Here is a 23,001-nt window from a genome sequence, read left to right on the forward strand (position 1 = left end):
AATTAATATTGGTAAGCATAGGGTCTCAAGCATGGTCTCAAGTCAGTCAAAGTTCTCCTCCCTCTCTTTAAATTTGCGCGTGCGCAGTACGTCCGTTTTTCACAACACTTCCTGGTTGTGGACTTGTTAACCTGAGCGACAGGACACAGCAGCTGGAGCACCGTGCACTTTGAGGGACTTCACACATTGTTGTTGTTGTTGTCAGGACTTGTCAGCTTTCTCTCACAACCGAGTGGTTCTTCTGTGGTAATATGGGGAATCGGGTGTGGATGTTGACACCGTCTATGCCTTCTGAAGTCTGACGGGCCGAAAGAAAGCCACAGTCATCCATCCACCATGGCCTCACCGTCGCAACGACGCGCGGCTCTTGGGTTCCCCGCTCTGGCGAGCGTCGCCTTGCTGCTCCTGTCGGCGGCGACCACCGTGCGGTCCTCTCAGGGCGACAAGGAGCCGGTCTACAGAGACTGTGTGAAGGACTGTGTCCGGACCAACTGCACCGGGGACCGGCTGCGAGGCTTCCAGTCCAGACAACCGCCCTACATGGCGCTGACGGGTGAGGTTCCTATGGGGCTAGCTAGTGTTCCCCGATGTTTGTTGTTAACTTGTTCCACTCCACACAGGCAGTGGTGGAAGAATTTGAGATTGTTTGTGTAAAAGTAATGTTGATTTTATTGTGGTGGTGACAGTGGTTGCTGCAACACCACAATATAAATAATACTCCCGAGACCAGGGTCTAATTAGTCAATAGAATAGATGGATCATGGAAGAGTAGGGGGACTAACCTGCACAGTGACAGTGCACACCCACCACAGGATGGGACACACTCCAAATTTGAGGCACCGAATTATTAGACGCACACAGAATTAATTGATTAGATTAATCAATATTAGATAGGCTAATCGATGAATAATCATCAGGCGGATATATATATATATATATATATTGTGTGTGTGTGTGTGTGTGTGTGTGTGTGTGTGTGTGTGTGTGTGTGCTGTGGTGAAAATGTGACTACAAAGACTAATACATTAGGTTATTCTGGTTGAACAAGTCCTGTTCATCTATTTCCCCAGTACATTATGTATTTTGTCCCCTGTGGCATTGAACCTAGGGAGAGAACACAATACTCTACACATAATGTCCCCTTGTCCCTGCTGTCCAGGTTGGTCATGTCGTGATGACTGCAGATACCAGTGCATGTGGACCACTGTAGGACTATACCAGGCTGAGGGGTACAGTGTCCCACAGTTCCATGGCAAGGTCTGTATGTTGCTCTCACTGTGGTCATACAGTAGTCTTCGTTTACACTAAATCTCCTTGGGAGCCTGACGAATAAACAACCCAAAAATTCACCACTGTTCACCATTGTTTATATCAAACTTGAGTTCTGAATGAATGAGCTAATTCATTCAGGTAAATTAGGAATGTGGAATGTTTCCAATTAAAATAAACAATATGTTACACTTTGTGACAGTGTAATATCCATGTTCTTTGTGGATGTACTCGTGACCCAAACAGTTAAAAGATATATAGTTTTGGTGCGAATTAATCGCATGAAGAGAATTACACAGTGTCAGTGAGGTTAAATGCACTAATCATTGTCATTTTGTAATACCTAAGCTATTTTAAATAGTATTTAAAAAATGCACCAGAATATATCCTCTAAAATAGCTTTCTGTTGCATGTTTCAGTATAAATATAATAGATATTAACCTTTACATTCCAACAGGTTAGCCTACATATTTAATTTGAATGAATGCTCTTCAACTGTGTGATTATTATTATTTTTTGTAATTTTTATTTTAGTTTGATATGTCCTTGTACTCTGGTCACTGCTTACGCCTCAGTCATTTGGGTCTAATAATGATATATTTCTTGTTGTCCAGTGGCCGTTTACACGTTTCCTGTGTTTTGAGGAGCCGGCATCTGCCCTGGCCTCTCTGCTCAATGGCCTGGCTTGCCTTCTCATGCTATTCCGATACCGGAGCTCTGTACCACGCCAGAGCCCTATGTACCACACCATCACCGCCTTCAATCTGGTGAGTAGAAAAATATATAAAAGGAGAAAGAGATGATAAACGGGTTTTAGAGAATGCATGTTTGATTTTGAGACACAGTTATGCGAAGCACCCCACCCCGTAGAAGTGTAAGGTCGCATTCACACCAGCATGCTATACTGCGATTTAAACGAATCCTGCTGCGTATTGTCGGAAAGTGCACTTCGTTTGGCATGTGTGAAGGCTCAATCGAATCCTGATGCGCATCAAATAACCGCATTCTAGTTTGCCAAAACACCTGACTTCGATTCACTACAGGTGTGAATGCAATTTGCCCTTCGCTAAATCCCACCCAAAAAAGCGATTGTCCAATGCCAATCCAAATATTTGCTATGCAGGTCAAGCTGCACCTCATAGCTGTCAGTGTTATTTTGCATGGCTGTGTTGTTGAATATATAATGTATATACACGGCTTAAGAAGGGGCGGCAGTGGCTCAGGGGTAGAGTTACCGGATGGGAACCGCAAGGTTCCCAGTTCGAACCGGGGCTCCCCTAGAGTTGGTGTTGAGCAAGACTCTGAACTGCTCCCGATGTGCAGGTTGGTGCCTTGCATGGTTTCCTCCGGCATTGGTGTGTGTGTGTGTGTGTGTGTGTGTGTGTGTGTGTGTGTGTGTGTGTTGTGAATGGGTGAATGTAATGCACAATCTCTGTAAAGCTCCTTGGATAAAGGCGCTATATAAATGCACCATTTATCATTTACCATTTGCTTAACGTCGGGAAAGTTACACGCCTGACCCACCCAGGTGATGGCAATAATACTAATGACCGTAGTCTTACCGTGCAACATAAAAACTCCTGTTGGGTGGTCATTAAAAGTTGATTCCTCCCTCTGTCATTTCCTCGTATTTCTAGTTTATTTAAATAATCTTGTGCAAATGTATCCAGTGAATAGCCTATTGCAGGCCTGTTAGACTAGATTTAGAAGATATTTTGATGCTCTTGCTTCTGAAATGTACAGAAGATTTTGTCTGTGCGTAAACATGGAGGTCTGTCACTGTGTGTGGGGATCCGAGTGGAGACTTTCTTCATCTTGTTTAAATATAAATACTTCAAAATGTAACATGTTTAGCTCGGCATGATCTATAAACTGTATAGCTAACATGGCATGTATGCATAATAATTGCATATAATGATCGGATAATCTATGGGAGTACATGCGCGCATGCAAACACACACACACACACACACACACACACACGCACACCCTGGCTAATAAGACAATTATGCCATAAAACATTATAATTGCCCTCCATAACTAAAATATTCATAAAAAGAGAATCTTTCACTCAATAGGAACTACTGTTGTCATATGTCCATGTGTGGTCTAGCCGTATGAAATGCACGTGCTAATAAAAAACAACTTAATACGTCCTAAGGTTAACAGGTTAACTGCTGACCGTTACGGCCGTCTTCTAGACTAGACTGCCTACGTATAAAGTTACCTTTGAACAGCCACTGCACCGACCACTGAGTTGCCTATCATGAAAATCCACATTAAAACGGTCGCTTGTTGTAGTATTCCATAGCGGTGATCACAACAATAGACCGGGCGCTTAACGGCTGCCTCCTCCTGCAGTTTCTCCATTGTAAACAATAGGGACTCAATTTCCCATAATATGAACATCAAAGCAATATTTTAAATACTTTTTATTAGCATGTGCATTCCATAGGGCTGGACACACATGTACATATGACATCATCACCTTGCGACAGAAGCAGTTCCTATTGAGTGAAAGATTCTCTATTTATGAAAGAAATAAAACATTTAAGGTGTTTTTATTTTTTCATTTTAGTTGCAGAGGGCAAGTATAATGTTTTAAGGTATATTTGTCTTATTAGCCAGGGTTCCTTTTAAGAAGAAAGAAAGGGAGTTCCACCATGCTTCAGCCAGGTATATGCAGGAGCAGGACATGACATGACACCAAATGGTGAGAGGAAATTACTCTGAAGCTGTACTGCTCCAGTGCTGTCCTCATCACTAATGCTTGTATGTTCTATAATACATTTGAGATCAATGTGTGATTGTTTGTGTTAAATTGTGATTATCTAGGTGTCTCTTAATGCCTGGTTCTGGTCCACTGTGTTTCATACCCGGGACACCTATCTAACTGAGGTAAATGCCAAAACACAGAGGCACTCATCATGTGACAGTCACTGTCCTGGATAATGATGACACATTCATTCTTTCCTTACTGTGTCTTCGGCATGAAGAGTTTCTGTTGTGGCTTGCCATACCATTTTGCAGGATTGGAGAAAGCCTTTTGTTTTTGTTCTGCCAAGGGAATTAGCCAAATTGTAATCCTCTAATGCCATTACTCAATAGTATCTCAATAAGTTGCTGTGCTGTACATGATTGTCCTTGAATTATAAATGGCAGATTTTGACAAGATTATGTTCTTTCAATGAATACCTGTATAATTCAGGCATAATTCAGGCACTTTGATCTTGATGTTTTGTATAGCCTACAGTATGCGTTTCTCCCTTTTTTCTTTAGAAAATGGACTATTTCTGTGCATCAGCAGTGATCCTGTACTCAATCTACTTATGTTGTGTGAGGTGAGGTTCCTGTGTGTGAGGCCCTGCAAATATGAGACTGAGCCCTGACTCTGACACAGTCGGTAAAACACTAAATTTGTGTCATGATTAGAGTGTTAAATCCCACCAACAAACTTCAGTGTTTTGTAATCGGTGTTTTCTGTTAATCTTACCCCTCTTCTTGGCCAGAACGCTGGGCCTGAGGCGACCAGAGGTGTCCAGTATGGTTGGAGTCCTGCTCATCCTGGCTTTTACCTCCCATGTGTCGTATCTGACCTTTGTCAGCTTCGACTATGGCTACAACATGGCTGCTAACGTCACCACTGGTAAACCTGACACTCACATTTAAGGATTGGATTATTTGATTTGATTTAGGTAAAAGCAATATGAGTAAACACAATATAACTTAAACCCAGGATATACACATAAACGAGTAATAAAAAACACTTGCAACAAGAAAACATTGTTTGCCTCATATCTGGTTGTTTTAATGATGACACTGTAAGGCTTTTGAGTAGTTATGGTCTAGACCTAGACTGTAGTCATTAGGTCTTATGCTGTCAGTGACTTTATTTTCCCTTACCATAAAACCATGCATGTTATGCACCCACTTGTGTTATCTATAGCAGCCTCAATTGCACTGAATATCTAATCAATCTGATGTGCCGACTTAGCTAATTAGCTTGTACTTTAAACGTCCTTTGTTTTGCCAACTTGGTTCACCTCTATTTATGTCCCACTGTTCCATTGTCATTCTCTTTCATACATGTCGTCTGTCTGCTCTCTCCTTTTCTCTCTCCCTTTACTTTTCCCACTTCGTTTCCTACGATATTCTTATGAATCTATATAACCCTTCCTCTCATTTCATGCTCTCTCTCTCATTTCTCTCATTCTCTCTCTGTGCCATAATATTTCGCTTCCCTGTCCCTCGCCCCACGTTCCTCTCCTCCCTCAGGTATGGTGAACCTCCTGTGGTGGCTCTGCTGGTGCTGGCAGAACCGGCGGACGTTGCCGTACTGGTGGAAGTGTGGTGTGGTGGTACTGCTGCTGCATGGCCTGGCCTTGCTCGAGCTGCTGGACTTCCCCCCGCTGCTCTGGGTCCTAGACGCCCACGCCGTCTGGCACCTCAGCACCATTCCTGTACACTTCCTCTTCTACAGGTAAACCACCCAGGCTCCTCCAGAGTTAGTGTCGAAGTGTCATTGAGCAAGACTCTGAACCCCTAATTGCTCCCGATGTGCAGGTTGGTGCCTTGCATGGTTTCCTTCGCCATGAGTGTATGAATGGGTGAATGTGGTGGTGAATGTAATGCACAATCTATGTAAAGTGCCTTGGATAAAGGCGCTATATAAATGCTGTTGAAAGATGGAAAATGTTACTTTCATTGTATGCTTGTTTGAAGAGGATTTTAAGTGATATGTGTTACCTATATAGATGTTACAAATACTGAGCTGCCAGATGGAACCAAACATGTTTTACTTGATCACAGACATAGGCTTACTGTATGTGGGTACATAGCCCTTAAAGTAACAATAAGAGATTCTATTCTCTTTATTTTCTGTAGTATTCTACTATTATTATTATTATTTGTTTTTTCCTATTACATTTTAGTTTCCTGATAGATGACAGCCTCCACCTACTAAACACAGAGAAGACTGGTGTCAAACTGGAGTAGGAGCTCATCCCCTCTTCACCACAGCTTCTCCCCTCAGACCCCTCCAATCAGGGCAGCCGGACACCATAATGAGGAAGGTGCCCAGTCTCCATGTCCTCTGCAACTATGAATTCCATCAAACTAAACTTTGTTTACATTTTTTGTTATTTTTCTATATACATCTTTTTTGGTTTGGGGATTATCTTCATTTTTATTTTTCAAATGAGATCTATTTGATGCGTGCACTAAACCTTTGCCTTGTAATTGACTTGTGAGCTATCCACCTTTTTGCTAGTATTGTTGAAATTCAGAATGAAGGGAAAATAATGTAACATACCCCAGTAGACCAGATCTTTTGACTTGACTCTTCACCTATGACTGGAGTGCATATATCACTTTCCCCTTTGCACTTGAGTACTTTGATAAACACAGTGACACTTATCTTTTTTTTCCCTCCTTTTTTGTTTATTTGTTTTGTTGTTTATTTTTGCATTGTCAAAGCCAAGAACACACAAAGCCACTCACACTTTTCACAAGCTGCAGTTATCCATGGCTGGTGACAGATGGCGCCCATTCCCCTGCCATTGGTGTCTGACTGCTACCAGTGTGATGCAGCATGTGTCAGGGTCCATTTGTGCTAAAAGTGGTCTGGCAGACACAGAGAGGTGCCCCAGCCCTGTGAGGGAGGGGATTCCAGCAGATTGTTCTAGACAGAAGGGGAGGGCTGTCACGTTTAGACGCCATTCTAGCTGACTGTGTTTATTTCCTCCCTTTTTGGGTGGGGGAGGGGGGGGGGGGGTGTCTCACCTTTATTTGTGTGCCTCTGCTCTTCCACTATGATTCATTTAACTTTGTTTTCTTATGTATTATTGCAATAATTTCAGCTTCCTATTTAAATTATGTATCGGTTGCCTTCCTTTTTCTTCTATTATCTACTGTTACTGTTACTTTGATGTTTGTGTCCAGCTTTACTTTGATTTAATACTGTACTGGGGTAGCCCCATAATCAATCATATGGACATATGTATTTCATTCACCTGGACTGCCTTTCATTGTAAGAAAAAAAGAGAGGGTGAGAAACTACTGAAGATGGAAGCTTAATGTAGGCAAGGTAATGGGGAGCTTAGTTTATAGGTAGTGGTGTCTTGCCTACACGTGTCAAGAGGGTTGACACAAATTGAATGCCTGGCTGAGGTGTGGTGTGTGTGAGTGAATGTGTAAATGCTTTCCTTATCTTGTCATTTGGAGGTTGCTGGAATCAGTTGTCTCCCTACTGTACCACACGTTGCAGGCACAAATGAGCATTGTTATAGCAATTGCTGCCCCCAGTGCCCCCATCTCAGAAAGTCACTCGCTTCACGATTACTGCCTTACATAAGTGTGTGTATACATATAACAGGTTTTTATTTTATTTTTTTATCACAAATCCTTTTTCTTTTCACTTTCAAGTCTGCCTTCCCAAAACTGGTTCTCTCGACTCATGAGATGACAAAGCGCTTGGTTCTAATTCATACCATGTACGTCTTCACCATATGTGCACTTTACCGTTTTGTGTACACGTGTATTCATTTGACATTCTGTCCATGCCTTTGTTGTTCTGTGTGAGAATGTGAACAATGAACAGTATGCATGTGTGCTTTGCCTTGACTCAAGGTTGTGTTGTTTTTGCAATGACCATCACAAACTGACTCCACTTTCGTGTGCGAGAGAGCGAGAATGTGCTCGATCCCGTTGTTGACCTGTCTAAGCTGTGGTTCTGTGTGACAGAGGGGTGGCTGTGTGAAATTGTGGATGACTATGGGTAAATTTAGCTTTGCTAAGAGCCTGTGGGTTTGTTGATGATGGGGGGGGGGGGGGGGCAGGACAGGGAGACGGACATAGAGAGGTCATGATGTGTTGAACGTGGGGGACAAATATATTTATGAAATGGTGACAGAGAACAGTTCACCACGTTAAACACAGCATATACTCTATTATGATTTGCCCTCTTGCATGATGTATTGTTAATTAAATTAAATTGATGAATTAAGTAAATTTATATTTGATGCTGAAATGTTGCTGGAACCCTAACCGCAAAGTGCCATATCTGGAAGGTTATTTTTGTGCACTAAAACACAATACAATGTCATTTCATTTTTACCACAACATTGCTACATGAAACAGAAAGAAACCCTGAATTAAAAACTTACCAGAGAACCTGGATGAAATGTGATTATCATAGCTGCTTCAGCACATTTAAGCAGCCTAATTTCTCTTGTGGTCTTGTCCTCATGTGTTTTAAGGGTTTTTGCAGAACTCAACTACATTCTGCTCTGTAAATTCTCCCATCAAAGGACATCCTGTTCCCTTTGCACTTTCCAACTCCAACTCTCCTCTTCAGGACACTATCCCACTCGTCCTGTATAGTGACTGTCATTAACCTCTAACTACTGCCCCCTGGCTGCTGCCCCAGGCAGAATCATCTACTGAGTGCATACTCCTGCATCTGGCAGCTGATAGCAAGCTATATTTGACACCACCTAAGCTTTAAGAAATTGGATAAATAAAGTGTTCTCTTGGTTGATAATTTGTGTGTATTTGCCTTTCCTGCATGGATTGAATTTCTATCCTAGGCTACAGTATATCAAACAATGGTCTAAAGTTTAGACTCTAAAGTCTAAACTAATGTAGGCTACATTCACTCAAGTACTGTAGTGTACTTGAGTGAATGTACTGTACCTAAATATTGAGGTATTTTTACTTCACTGGAGTACTTATCTATTTTAAACTTTTAGACATTTTATTAATTTCAAAACTTGTGGAATGGGACCTTCTGCATAATGACTTGGTTATTTTAAGTATATTTAGTTGACAATGCTTTTGTACTCTAATACATTCTGAATACAAGACTTTCTACAATAGGATGGGGTACTTTGATGTAAAAAATGTGGGAACTTTCTTCACTCACTGTTAAAAGTGTCAAATTGTCCATTGTTTTCCACCACTGAAAATAGATTAGGCTCTGCATTCAACAGCATTGTGGCTCTGGCCCATAGCAAGTTTTATGAATAGATAAATCACTATAGGAGGTTAGGTTAGCTAAGTCAATTTCTGTAATTTTTAGTCAAGTAGTAAGTCAAATGTACTATTGTGATAACTGGTGGACAATGGACATCTCATCCAAAGGAAAATTATGACTTTCTAAAAACATCTGTCACCTGTTTAGACCTGGACACAAACTACCAAACTGATTTTAACACTACACAGAAAGGAGATGGTGTGCCCTGTAGCTATTCATATTACTCACCGTTTCCCCCCAAATTAACACCATTAACATAAAAGGTTGAATGATACATGAGCCAATGACACTAATCATATACATGACACATATTACCACAATACATTCTCTAGATGTAAGCAACAATAGAACAATAACGGTAAGTGTGCGCCCTCAGCCGCCCTGTAATGATGCCTGGGGCCTAGGGTCTTTGTCCTGGTTCCCTTATTAACTGATTGAATACTTTAACAGTCTGCAAAACTGGAGAACATAAGATTTGTTTTGTTTTTTCCTAGCTTTGACTAGAAAGTTGTCAGAGTTGGCACAATTAATTCAAACTATGTGTGGCATCTGGGAGTTTTGTAGCTATCAAATATGTGTGGCATCTTTGAGTTTGTTCTAGCTATCAAATATGTGTGGCATCTTTGAGTTTGTTCTATAGCTATCAAATATGTGTGGCATGAGTTTGTTCTAGCTATCAAACTATGTGTGGCATAATAACTAAATGCTGTCTCACCATGTTTTGTTTTAACTCTGGGAAAAGTTAACAGACTGGTCCTTGTCAACTTAAGACTTAACGTAGAAAGCAAGGAAATGAAATCCATGAGTTATAGGCCTATGAGACACACTGGAAGCCAGTGCAGAGATCAGAGAATTGGTGTATGTTTGACTTTCTTTGTTTTAGTTATTAATCTAGCAGGCTGAATGATCTGAGGCTGTCTGCATGGTAGTTTGTATTACATTCTTTATTTTATTTTGTTGTAGTCTAAAACCCAGTGGTTCTCAAAGTGTGAACCAAGGACCCTCAGAGTTCCTTGAAGGGTTCCAATCTGACCCTACAGATCTGTTATGGGGGTCCTTGAAATTAAAAAGTTTGAGAAAAAGTAATCTCAACATGGAAACTTTGTAATGATGTTATTAAATAGTAGTATATCAAAAATCACACCTGTGTGAAGTGAGGGGCACTATATACATATTTTATGACGTAATTATCAGACAAAACAAACATGGACAAAACAAACATTGAACTCTGTCCATGTCAATGACGTTTTTAGCGCCCCTCAACAAATGGTCCTCTAATTCTGTGAATCAATGCAGATGAATGGTACAGTCGGTCTATTTCCTGTTGAGTTCAGCAGCTGAATCATCTCACTACCATACAGTATCTCTCACCTGTCTGCAGGGTTTGTCAACCTCACCCTTGACAGCCCTTAGACCTGGCATGTTCTCAGACTTTTTCATGGCAAATTGATATTTATTTGGCCTATCTCCTGTTTCTGTAGCGTGAGGCAGCTTGATGTACAAGTACACCCCCTGGACATGACGCTAGTATGTCTTATACCCCCCAATCCAACCCTTGATGCTGAGTGTCAAGCAGGGAGGCATTGGGTCCCATTTTTAGAGTCTTTGGTATGACCCGGCCGGGGATCGAAGTATCGAACCCCGACCTCCCAGTCTCAGGGCGGACACTCTAACCACAAGGCCACTGGGCTGGTATATGGATAAAGTGGTTGTTAAAATGATGGTGATGCTGCATTTGCTAGGGACTAGTTGTGGAAATGGATCATATTGGATTGGACTAACAAGATTTGCACGCCTAATAATTAAGCACAAAAGTGTCAGATTATACAACACAAAAGCCTGGCCAATAATTGTTTTATAAGCCAAGTCCCCATGCAGTCGCATTGACTATGAAGTCACTTCTATACCTAGCATGAGAAGTTGAAGGACAAGTTTTAAACATGTGTAACAGCTTACTTTCATTTTCTCATGTGAGCTGCAGCCTGTCACATCAAAAGATCAAAAGCCTGATTGAACATGGACTGGTGCTGCCAGAGCTATGTGCCAGAGACTATCTATCTATCGTGTGTGTCTGTGTGTCTGTGTGTCTGTCTGTGTGTGTGTCTCTGTGTGTGTGTGTGTGTGTGTGTGTGTGTGTGTGTGTGTGTGCGCTCGCGTGCCTGCGTGCAGCTTGCAGTTTTGTGCTGGTTGCTGATAGTTCTGTGCACTACATGCATGCAGTAAGGTGGACTCTAACCCTGACTGCTGTGGGTGGGGAGAGAGAGTGGATGTATTGGGATGAATAGAGATTATTATTCTCCAATTCTAGAACTATGCAGAGATGGGCCTGAGGACCGCTGAAAAGGTATACCGACAAACTTAAAAGTTTCTCATTGAAAATTGGATTTTAAACAGATTTATGACATTATAATAAATAGTTTGGACAGAATAGCAATATTTAATTTACATAATATAAATATAATATGGAAACTTGAAGCCCCTTGCACAGTGCACGCATTCTGCACATAGAGGCTATACACACTATACAGAGTGGATTTTAAAAGTGTGTACATTACATATTGTGTCCACCAGTAAAACAATTTGCATACTTAAATTCTGGATTGTTTTAATGATGGAGAGGGAGAAAGTAATTTTAAAGACTTAACACCATTTCTTGTGGAAAACCCAAGACAAACCCAACACAAGAGTAAAATTATACACATTAGAACTAAGTTATAAAACATATTTATTGATTATTTTTTTTACAGTCTATGTTAATTACATATATGTATCCGGGGAAGAAATATAAAGTTTCTCAACACAATGAGCTCCTATATTATTTGTTCCCACTTCCCAGGACAGAGCGACCAGAGAAGAATATTTGAGTGAATCTGTCTCAACTGCCACTCCCCACGCAGGCCTTCACGGGAGCGCGCTTTCTTTCCCCTGCCTGCCTAGTCTCTCCGTCACGTTTTACTACCAACAAGCTAACCAGAGGCACAGAACTCCGGGGAGGAAGTTACAACGACTGGAAAAAACAAACTCCAAGCCTGTCAAAGCTCACCGGGAGGGGAATATATCGCTGCGTTCCCGGGGGCGAGGAGTAAACATACTTTATTTGCGGGAATATGGACTAGTAGTGTGGCGCTTTCGTCAGATGGAGACGGCGAGAAGTTTTGTCTTCTTCGGAGCCCTGCTGCTCGGACTGACGGGCGCATTGGCCAGAGAAGGTGGGTCACATTCGCAAAAGTCTCTCCACTCTTTTTATTGCCGTGTTATCGCCAACGTACTTCCAGTATTGAATTCTGAAATGATCATCACAGTAATGCTATAAGTTCCAGGAGGTGTGTGGAGATCAACTTGACCCAGAGAGCGTGATATTCTTGGCACGACAATGGCATAGAGCACATTCCTCAGTCAGTGAGTTCTCAACCCCCTCACTGCACTGTTGTGGCTTTGGGATTTATGAAGCGCAGATAAGGAGAATCACACCTGTCACAAGTGTTGTTAACATTATGGTGATGTTCGTGTTTGGTGCTGCTGGGAGCATTGCAGCATTCTATCATGAAACACGCTTCGTCTCTGTGCACAATCACTGCCGCAGCTGATTATTATTATAGTACTATGGCCTATGGGACAGGTAGGTGCGCCAAGAAATATGAGAACCTGCTTTGCAACTTGGTGACAATGGCTCGTCTTGCGCATGCAGGCAGCTATTAGTCTGGTGTGCTGGACTCGTAAACAACAACAAGTCAACAACAGACAGCGCATTGTGCTGCATGCACAAGGACTCATGACGATGTCAATTATTCTCTTCTTGCACTAAAGAGGACATTGTCTTAATGGGGGCCACTTGCTGCACTTGTTGACTCGGGGGTGGGATATCATATCAAGGCAAGCAAGCACAAGTTGAAAATGAAAAATAAACCAAAGTTAGCCACACCATTGCTAAAATAATTAGTTTGGTGTAAGTGATTGTTTTGTTGTTGGTATATCAATAATTTCTATCGAGTGTTTGTTCAATAGCAATTGTCTCCCTGACTCCCCAGCTCTTTAGTGACTAATGAGCACTGACCAGAAAATTCATTTCCAGGTCGGGATGACTGGAATACTGGATAAACAACTTAAAACAAGTGAAATTGGAAGTGATGATCCACTCTCTCCTTTTTGGTTGAAATTGGCAACCCACCTGGAAATGTATTAATTAGTACCAGAGAGATGTTATTGAATAGTCTCTGTATATAGACTATTAGGCCTACTATCAGAATATAGAGCTCTAGTATCATTTACACTACCGTTTTAATAAAGTTGGACATCTTTTAACAAAAGTAATATATATTTATGGTGTTTTAATCCATCAGTGTATGTTTCCGGTGTAGTTCTAAATGGGACAATACCTCCTACACTCGGACATAAATCATCTCAGACAGTCGAATGATGTCAAACGCCTCAATCTGTTACTAGCTAAGAATATCATACAGTACTGTGGCTATCAAACATTTTAATTTCAAGGGACCACCATGGCACCATAACTCTGAGAGTGTAAATTGAACCAAAACGAATCCGTAGGCCTGTTATGGTCCATCTAGAACCCCTTAAGGAACCCTGAGGGTCCCTGGACCCTACTTTGAGAACCACTATCATATAGTATTGACATTTGACATCAAAGCCAAAGCATTTCTCTCACTCACACACACACACACACACACACACACACACACACACACACACACACACACACACACACACACCAAACTGGTTGTCACAGACAGATGACGTGATTTCCAAATACAACTGCATTGTTGTCAGGAACAGGTCTGTGCACTTTGCAGTGTGGGTCTCATTCGTGTTTCTGACATAACACTTTTATATCTTTTATGATAAAAGGGCCATATACTACTGTAACTTTACAGCTACTACTCAAAATGCACAAATCAAGAAAATAATGTATTTACATTCTTCTCATATTTTGCCAAAAATGTTCTCCTATTCAACGAAGAATCTGAACATAGATTTTTAGGTTACTGTACGTAACACAGCTGCACACACACACACACACACACACACACACACACACACACACACACACACACATAGACACACAGAGTGGCTGAATGATTTCCAAAGGTCAACAACAGTTGAGAATTGATAAGTAACTGTGTCATAGTTACTTCTTATTATACAGGTGGGAACAAACAGTTTCAAAATATTGGCTCTATGGCAACTGTGTGTGTGTGTGTGTGTGTGTGCATGTTTGCGTGTGTGTGTGTGCGTGCGTGCGTGCGTGCATTCTACTCCGACTGAGTTGAACATTATTCTCACACTCCATTGCACCCATTGAGTGAAACTCAGTGTGAGGTGATTAAAGCCCATAGACTCACAACCTCACAGTGGCAGGTTAACTTAACCAGCTGTGACTCACCAGTCTAGACTGTCACTGCATGCTACTGATGTTAAATCACTCTGGGTTGAGGAGGATGGGAGTCATGGGACCATCAGTGATGCAGTCTGTCTGTCCATGGACTGGACACCGGAGGGGATGTACTATAGTAGTCTAGATAATGCTTTCTGAGCATCAACATAGTTACATAGCATAGCACATGATCATCTACAAGTTCAGTATGTGTCGCATCAAGCTTGTAGAATGGCTATTTTCAGTATTTTTGCATGTTACCATTGTTTGGCTAAGTATAAAATATTCGGATTAAACTCTTTCCATGCCGTGCATGCGCACAACATAGTTGTGTTCTGTGCCCAGCCCCCTCTGCACTCGAAACACCATGGAAACGCGAGGTGCTCGCACAGAATCCCGATCTGCCATCTTTGAGCCACGCTGGAGCTCCTTCTGTGCTGCTCGAAGTGCTAATGCCAACCGCGGGGCATCGAAGATTTTTTAATTGAGAACCAAATATCGCCTAATTGCCAATCCAGGCACGGATGGAGAAAAGATTCAGGGAAAAACGCCGCTAATGATCGTGGTTATAACAGGAGTGAATGGAGGGGACCTTTTTGGATCGGCCACCATTGCGGAATGAAATCGTCTCCTACGGAAACGACACCTGCCTATGGTTAGTATAATCGAGGCGGGTCGTCTGTTCCCAGTAAATGTGAAAGAATCGTCAAGGGCACAAATTGACACTTTGAAATAGGTCGTAAATGACTGGGCATGGAAAGACTAGGCTAAGGCCCACAATATGATGATATATTAATTAAAACCAATAAACAAATGTATGTAAAAAACTTTATTAGTAAGTAATTAGTTGCAGCCCTAGTTAAATGCTAATTCTATTCAAATAAAGGGGACTGCTGCACGTGACAACATTATAGACATTTTTCACTTTGGAAAAATGAACGAGCTTGTTTTGTTTAGGCTAATAGTCACAATTATAAATTGCTTGCTGGATGAAACCTCTATCCGCCTCAGGGAAGCCTGCAACACATAGGCCTTTTATTCCACTTTAATACTTAAAAATATTCAATACATTGGATTACTCTTGGCTGTGATATAATAAGATAGCATCTGTTTGATGTTAATCGCATGAACCCTACTGCCCCTATTCTAGCTTGTTTGTAGGTTAGTCTTTTTTCTTTCTGCAAATAGATTTGATGGAGGGTAAAACACCCCTTGCCAGGACTCTGATAGTCGGACACTAAGTACCGATATGCTAGGATTTAAGTAGTAAATCACTCTTCTCATTGAGATAGTAAAGTGTATTTAACCCATTTTGGCCTGACCTCGAAATCTTCTAAATCCTCCAGTTTTCTGAAATAAATATTTTCACGATTTTTGAAAAATAGCAGACCTACAAGCTCGTAGCACGCGATGAGCTTGTAGATTTGCTATTTTTCAATAGCTAAAGCATAACATAATGCTAACACCAAAAGGGGTTCCCGCCCAGAATGGGTTAAGGCCAGGACTGTAATTTGTGTCCATACATACACTCTCAGACTCTAATTAATTAATTTGTGTCTCGCGGCTATGCTCTTTCCTTGTCCTTCCCTTGAAAACTTTGTTTGAAGAGATATCCTTTCCATGCCTTTTTTCATTTCACCGCTGCATTATACATCTCCATGATACTGAAGTATCCTGTGTATGTATGTGTTGCGTGTGTCCCATATTGCGTGTGCATGCGTGAAGAGAACACAACGTCCGCACTCTGCAGAAACAGTGCAGAATCCACAGATCCTGTTCTGCTTGTCTGTTGAGCAATACCTGTTTGCCTTTTTCCCCTCTCTACAGCCACAGAGACGGGAGGGGGGGGGGTGGAACGTTTATGCAAGTCGCGTTGCTAGGATTAGAGTCGCATTAGTTGTAGCGTTGACAATGAATGGACATGCAAAATCTCAGGGCTAATAAACCTAAAGAGAAAGTTTTGTGTGAGGTGTTCTTTGTGTATAGCCGTAAAAGGCACCCAATCCATCAGAACAGGGTTGAGGCCAAAGGGGTTTGTGGTTTGCTTTGGCATCACACTTACAGGATGGTTCAATTTAACACCTGTAGTAGGATTGATTGATTGATTGATTGATTGATTGATAATGTATTTCACAGTATGCAGAATAGGTGCATTTCAAGCAAAAGTCAATACACAAGTCAATGCATAAACTGTTACTGTGTGGACGACACAATGATTAAGCATTACACTTGTTTACAACAGTGTCCACCATTTTCAATTCATCAGAACATTTAGAGACGTACAAATATACACTTCTATAATAAAAAAAACCCAGGAAATCATCATATAAACTAAGGAAGTGAAAAGGGAAAAACATATACAGTATGGGGGAAAGGGGGTGGGAGGGGGACTCAGACTTTATTTACGGGGGCCAGTTTCAGATTTGCAGCTGTCCGTAGGTGCCCTTTGAGAGCGGTTTTGAAGGAGTCAAGGGATTCACATGTCTTAATGGCTGTTAGTAGGGCGTTCCACATTTTGGTGGCATAGGAACGAAATGAATTTAGTCCCTTGTTTGAGCCGAATCTGGGTTGCACATGGTTAGGTTAGGAGCATCCGTAGTCCTTACCAGTCATCTACTATCGACACATTCAAAGTGTGTAAACAGACATGTACGGTGTACGCACTACGCACGTCGCACGCACACAGTTGCACACACACACAGTCTCATACACACAGTCACACACAGTCTCACACACACAGTCTCTCTCTCACACACACACACACACACACACACACACACACACACACACACTCGCACACACACACACACACACACACACACACACACACACACACACACACACACACACACACACACACACACACACACACACACACACACACAGGCTTAGGACAGACTCCCTATGCTAACTGGCATGCTGCCACATGCAGGTGTGGCTTTAAACTGGCATTCATTCAGGTATACGTTTTACGTCATCATATTCTCTTTAATTAACTAGTTTTCCGCAGTTTGAAGGAACTTGTGAACATGTCTGTCCCTATGTCTGAGTACGATCTATTGACCCCTGCAGTTGATGCTGATTGGGTCGTATGCAAAGATGTCTCTCTCTCACACACACACACACACACACACACACACACACACACACACACACACACACACACACACAGAGAGATTGGGGTGGCATAAGGTCACACACACAACTTGATCTATAACTTATGTCAATTGAATTTAATGTCTGATGGACATGAACATCTCATGACAGTTATCTCACAATATTGAGTTGAGCACAAATTAATCGCTATATTGTTTGGAGCTTCTGAGTATATTTATTAAACCAAGTTCAGATGCTAAAAGCCTTCGTGTCATAAGCATGAAAATCCTGGAGGAGTGCAGATGGACAAAAAACTCAATCACATGTGAAGCACGTCGTAGACCATCATAATGCCTTGCACAGGAAATGAAGCAGAACCCCCCCCTCCCCCCTCTCTCGCACGCACGCACACTCGCACAAGCACACAATTCACTCAAACGAGTGAATTGTTACCACAGAAACACTTTGCCATAGAAACACTTCCAAATTGAAGTTGCCAGGATACGGTGTAGAGAAGCATTTACAAGTACAAAACCATGTCTGTTTTTTGGTGTTTGATTGTAGATGTCAGTGGTATAACGGTATTTTCAGGCAGACAGTGAACTCATGGTTTAATAATATGTAAACTGGACATTCACTGGATTGCTGCCGGCAAAATCCCTGAATTGCTATGTTGATGTCTACTATTTTCACCAGATATGCAGCTTTTAACTTCAATAGTCACTCTAGCACTGATAAGGGTGATTTTAAAGGGAGAATACAACATGACACCGAAAAAAAAGAAGGGAATGAAGGAGGTATGCAACTATGCACTGAGTATTTTAGGGATTGGAAAGAAAAGCTGGGCTCAACACACACACATGCACGCACGCACGCACTGTTCTACTGAGAGACTTTTGGAGAACAAACAACAAGGCAGGGTATAAAATGACAGGAACTGTCTTTACACAGTTTTAGGAATGGAAGATCTGCTCTTTTATGTTGTCTGCTACAGCACATTTGCTTAATCCCCAAAGTTGGAACTGTTCTGTGTGTGTGTGTGTGTGTGTGTGTGTGTGTGTGTGTGTGTGTGTGTGTGTGTGTGTGTGTGTGTGTGTGTGTGTGTGTGTAGTCGGGTTCTTCCTTTGGGATTTACATCTGAATATGTATTTCCATGACGACATTGCTGAAGAAGGCTGTGATTAGTCATTTGATTAGATATTTGACACAGGCTACGAGGTCACTCAGGGTGTATTTCTGGGAGCCACAGTTTGAATCGTAGCACCATTTGTTGGCTGACGTCGCTTGCTGTCAGATCTCATGTAAACTGAATTGATTGTGTGTCTCATTTAATTACATTCTTATTACACTCATAGTTTGAAACCCTACACTCCGGTTTTATTTGTTCCCAATTTCCAGTTTCCCTAAACTTCTTTGCCTTTTCTTTTTTTTACTATTTTGAAAAACATTTTTGAATAGTTCAACTGAGCTTATAGACTGGCCATTTTAACTATTCAAAAATGTTTTGCAAAATAGTAAAAAAAAAGGCAAAGAAGTTTAGGCATAAGGGTGTTAGCGGTGACGAAAATGGAGCCCATAGTTCTCTCTCTGTCTCTGTTTTTCTCTCTGACAGGTGTACCGTATATAGGATGTAAATTTCTAACGGCTTGGCCGATCACCAGGGAGCTTTAGATGAAGCAAACACACAGGGCTGATAAGAGCCTGAGCATACAGCCGTATCTTGTGAACCTGGAAGACAACACTGATATTCAACTAACCCTATACACTTAGGGTTATTCTCGCTGAATGAATGTTAGCCCAGAATGGGGATGCTATGCTAGTGGTTAATCTTCCTGACTGTGTCTCTGTATGAACGTGTCTCCCCTCCAGCTGGTTGTCTCTCACTCTCTCCCTAAGTATGTAAAGCGGTCGTGCGGAGCAGGGGGGGGGGGGGGTCCGGTGAAAAGGGGACCATTGCAGTGTGGCGGGGGTCGACAGAGGAAGTAATTTCTAAACTCTTGTAGGAGGGACTGTCCGCTGTGAGACAGCAAAGGCATGGGAGCTATGTGTCTGCAAGTGTCCCCATGAATTCTAATTCTGTATGACCCTGTGTGTGTGTGTGTGTGTGAGACGTGTGTGACGTGTGTGTGTGTGTGTGTGTGTGTGTGTGTGTGTGTGTGTGTGTGTGTGTGTGTGTGACTGTGTGTGTGTGTGTGTGTGTGTAAGACTATGTGTAATGTGTGGGGGGCTCTCTGCACTTTACTGACAGCGGAAAAAGTCCACAGTTGTGAAACAGTAGTAGTCATCATGCTTACGATTTGGTCTTTTCAAAAGGCTTAACAAAATCCTTACTGGAAGGTTGATCGGACTCCAAAATCGTTCCGGACCATAATATTTGGAGTGATGTAATTTGTCATTGCTTGAATGTTAAACATTGCTCGAGCTCTGCTATCTTTAACTTTGTGATGAGCAGCTCCGTCTATTTGAAAATATCACTCTCCTGAAGAAATATGAGAAAGGTGGCCAGATGACTTCTGCACAATGATTAAAAACATATTGAACCTAGGTAATAGGTATATATTGTATATTTTATATAGATACTGTAGACCATTGGTTCTCAACCTGTGGGTCGGGGGTCCCCACGTAGTTTTGGGGGCGTCACCAGAGGACAGTAAAGTGACAATTTAAGGACCTTTTTAAGGACTTCAATACCCCTCAACCTCTAAAATTCCAATTGTTGTCAGGGTGGGGGTCCCCAGTTCAAATATAATTATTTGGGGGGGGTCGCGGCATGAAAAGGTCCAAGAACCACTGCTGTAGTTTTACAGCTTGTGTGTACCCGATGAACCACTTAAACCCTATAATACTTTGTTGACCGGGGTCTCTTCACTGAAAATAGCCCATCTAAAAGCTCTGTGGCGCGTAGTGAGCTTGTAGATCTGCTATATTGCTTATGTCCAAATAAATAGAGATGCTAGGGTTCAAGTGGTTATTTCTATGGAAAAGTCAAAGCGTCTTATGGAACAGATGCATCACAGAGGCCCCCATGGATTGATTACTTCCTCTTCCATGTTTGACACGGAGGCTATGAATGGAAGTGTCCTTTCTATATATTTACTTGCTCAAGCAGAGCGTGCAAGTAATGTTATCAGTCAGGTGCTACTACGATGCGTGTGTCCGGGGCCAGCACATGTTATGACGTCATATGCTGGCACGAAGCTGACCGTGCATGCTACGAAGCATATGTCCCATGACGTGATGAAGATATGTACCAATGTCCCTTAGAATCCACGTGATATGATGTCATATGCTGGCCCGGGACATACGGAAGCAGACCGTGCAGGTATGCTTTCCACGGATGTCCCATAACGTGATGAAGATTATGTACCAACGCCAGGGTATAATTGGTTTACGATGGGGACGTAATGATGATATGTTTCAGTGTTAGGGTCATACGCATCAAACCACCCAAGTAACCACATTATACCACTAATCACTCTGAAATTACATATACATACATATACACATATACACATATATAGACATATGAGCATATGACGTGATGAATATATGAACCAATCCCAGGGTATAATTGGCTATCGATGGTGACGTCACGTAACGATGACATGTTTCAGTGTCGGGTGGACTAAAGTTAAGGTAATGCCCCTAAGTATACATGTATGTAATCTGACACCGCTGCCATAACAGGCATAAGTAATCATTACCATACTTCAAAATACTACTTTTCCTCCTCCAAAAGCAAGGTACGTAGGCTGAGATTTGAAAGTCTGTAGCGGTCTACAGTACTTGCACGCTCTGCTTGCGCACTAGTAGGCCATTTATGGCCTACTTGTGTGCAACAAGCAAGTAGGCACTCGACAGAGTGCAGTTCTAGTTGAGGTTGAGGTTTAACATTTTTATTTAGTACCCCTAATTGCAGTAGGTACATTCATGTACATTCATAGGGGCATGAAACCCTAGACTGATTCTGTAGTTTGTTTTCAAGGCCACTAAAAACTACAGCAGACTAAAAAACGTGGCAGGCTAGTATACAGTAGGCATTAGGCAACACAGCGACAGCTAATAAAGCTACTAATGGGTGTGTTACATTTAGACTTGTCCAAGGCCACAGTAGTCAACCGGTGTGTCAATATGCATTGACACACCAATTATTCATTGTATTAGCTGCAGGCAGCTGCCTGTGTAGCTTGCTATCATAAGGTGTTTTACCTTGCTGTAGTTTTTAACCTGAACTAGAACCAAACTACAAAACCAGCCTAAGGTTTCATCTATCTAACTATAAATGCACCAAGTCTCGGTAGTGTGTGTGTGTGTGTGTGTGTGCGCACGTCTGTAATCCATGTAACTCGAGAACCGTTCGCTCCACTGATAACAAATGTTACACAAACGTTCAACACCACCAAAGGGAATGCAGTACCCGGTGCCGGCTCTGTCGGATACACCGGTTGTTCAGAACCAAAAGCCTCTGCCCGGACTCCTGGACAGGGCCCAAATTAGCCAATTGATCCCCCCTTGATCACCCCCATATCTCCATATGGAGCTGGTCTGGCCTGTTCTGACATCACACTGACACAAAAGCCTCTGCTCAACTGGCACCGCTCTGGTTCCCTTTAATTGTAGGGGAGTTTTGTTGGGTATTAATTAAACAAATTGAGCCAAAGATACAGTTCCTGACCAGAAACATGCCTTTCCTTTTATTTTCTAGTGTGTCTGGGTACGGACATGAAGCTGGCTCTGCCGTCCAGCCTGGAGAACCATTATGACACCCTGAAGCTGCTCTATACAGGCTGCCAGGTCGTCCATGGTAACTTGGAGATAACACACCTTTACGGACAGCCCGATCTCTCTTTCCTACAGGTATTTCATTTTATTTTCAACAGTTGTCATATTACCAGAAACAGAAATTGCTGTGGTGTTTTATCAACGCATTAGCTGATGTGAGGGAATTTCTGCAGTGAAAATAGCCAATCTCACAATGCATCACATCACCATTAATTGTGACCTTGTCGATCGGCTATTTTCACAGTTTCTGAAAATGTTTGACAATGTTAGTGAATTTTGGTATAATTACAATGACATTCCAAAAATAGGGATGCCTGGTTGAAAGTCATCCATCATCATAATTTGTCTTGGTGGTGTATCCTCTATATCAGGGGTCGGCAACCTTTTTGTCATGAAGTGCCATGTTTTCATTTTCTTGATAATCAGTGTG

At 41.9% G+C, this 23,001-nt stretch overlaps 2 protein-coding genes across 2 annotated transcripts in view; both read left to right on the forward strand.

The window, feature by feature from the left end:
* Positions 1 to 124: 124 nt before the first annotated feature.
* On the forward strand, positions 125 to 8,809 carry pgap3 (post-GPI attachment to proteins phospholipase 3). Its single transcript, XM_080788978.1, has 8 exons — positions 125 to 553; positions 1,160 to 1,257; positions 1,884 to 2,036; positions 4,105 to 4,167; positions 4,549 to 4,610; positions 4,779 to 4,915; positions 5,545 to 5,749; positions 6,201 to 8,809. The coding sequence occupies exons 1-8, from the start codon at positions 337 to 339 to the stop codon at positions 6,262 to 6,264; spliced, it is 999 nt and encodes a 332-aa protein (XP_080645104.1). The 5' UTR covers positions 125 to 336; the 3' UTR covers positions 6,265 to 8,809.
* A 3,449-nt stretch (positions 8,810 to 12,258) lies between these two features.
* Positions 12,259 to 23,001, forward strand: part of erbb2 (erb-b2 receptor tyrosine kinase 2) — a 35,056-nt gene continuing 24,313 nt past the window's right edge. Inside the window, exons 1-2 of the mRNA XM_080788616.1 lie at positions 12,259 to 12,510; positions 22,495 to 22,646. Coding sequence (XP_080644742.1) covers positions 12,438 to 12,510; positions 22,495 to 22,646 — 225 coding nt within the window. The 5' untranslated portion in view covers positions 12,259 to 12,437. The remainder of the gene's footprint in view (positions 12,511 to 22,494; positions 22,647 to 23,001) is intronic.

The sequence above is a fragment of the Protomyctophum bolini genome (assembly GCF_963924005.1).
Source record: "Protomyctophum bolini genome assembly, chromosome: 18".
NCBI lineage: Eukaryota > Metazoa > Chordata > Actinopteri > Myctophiformes > Myctophidae > Protomyctophum > Protomyctophum bolini.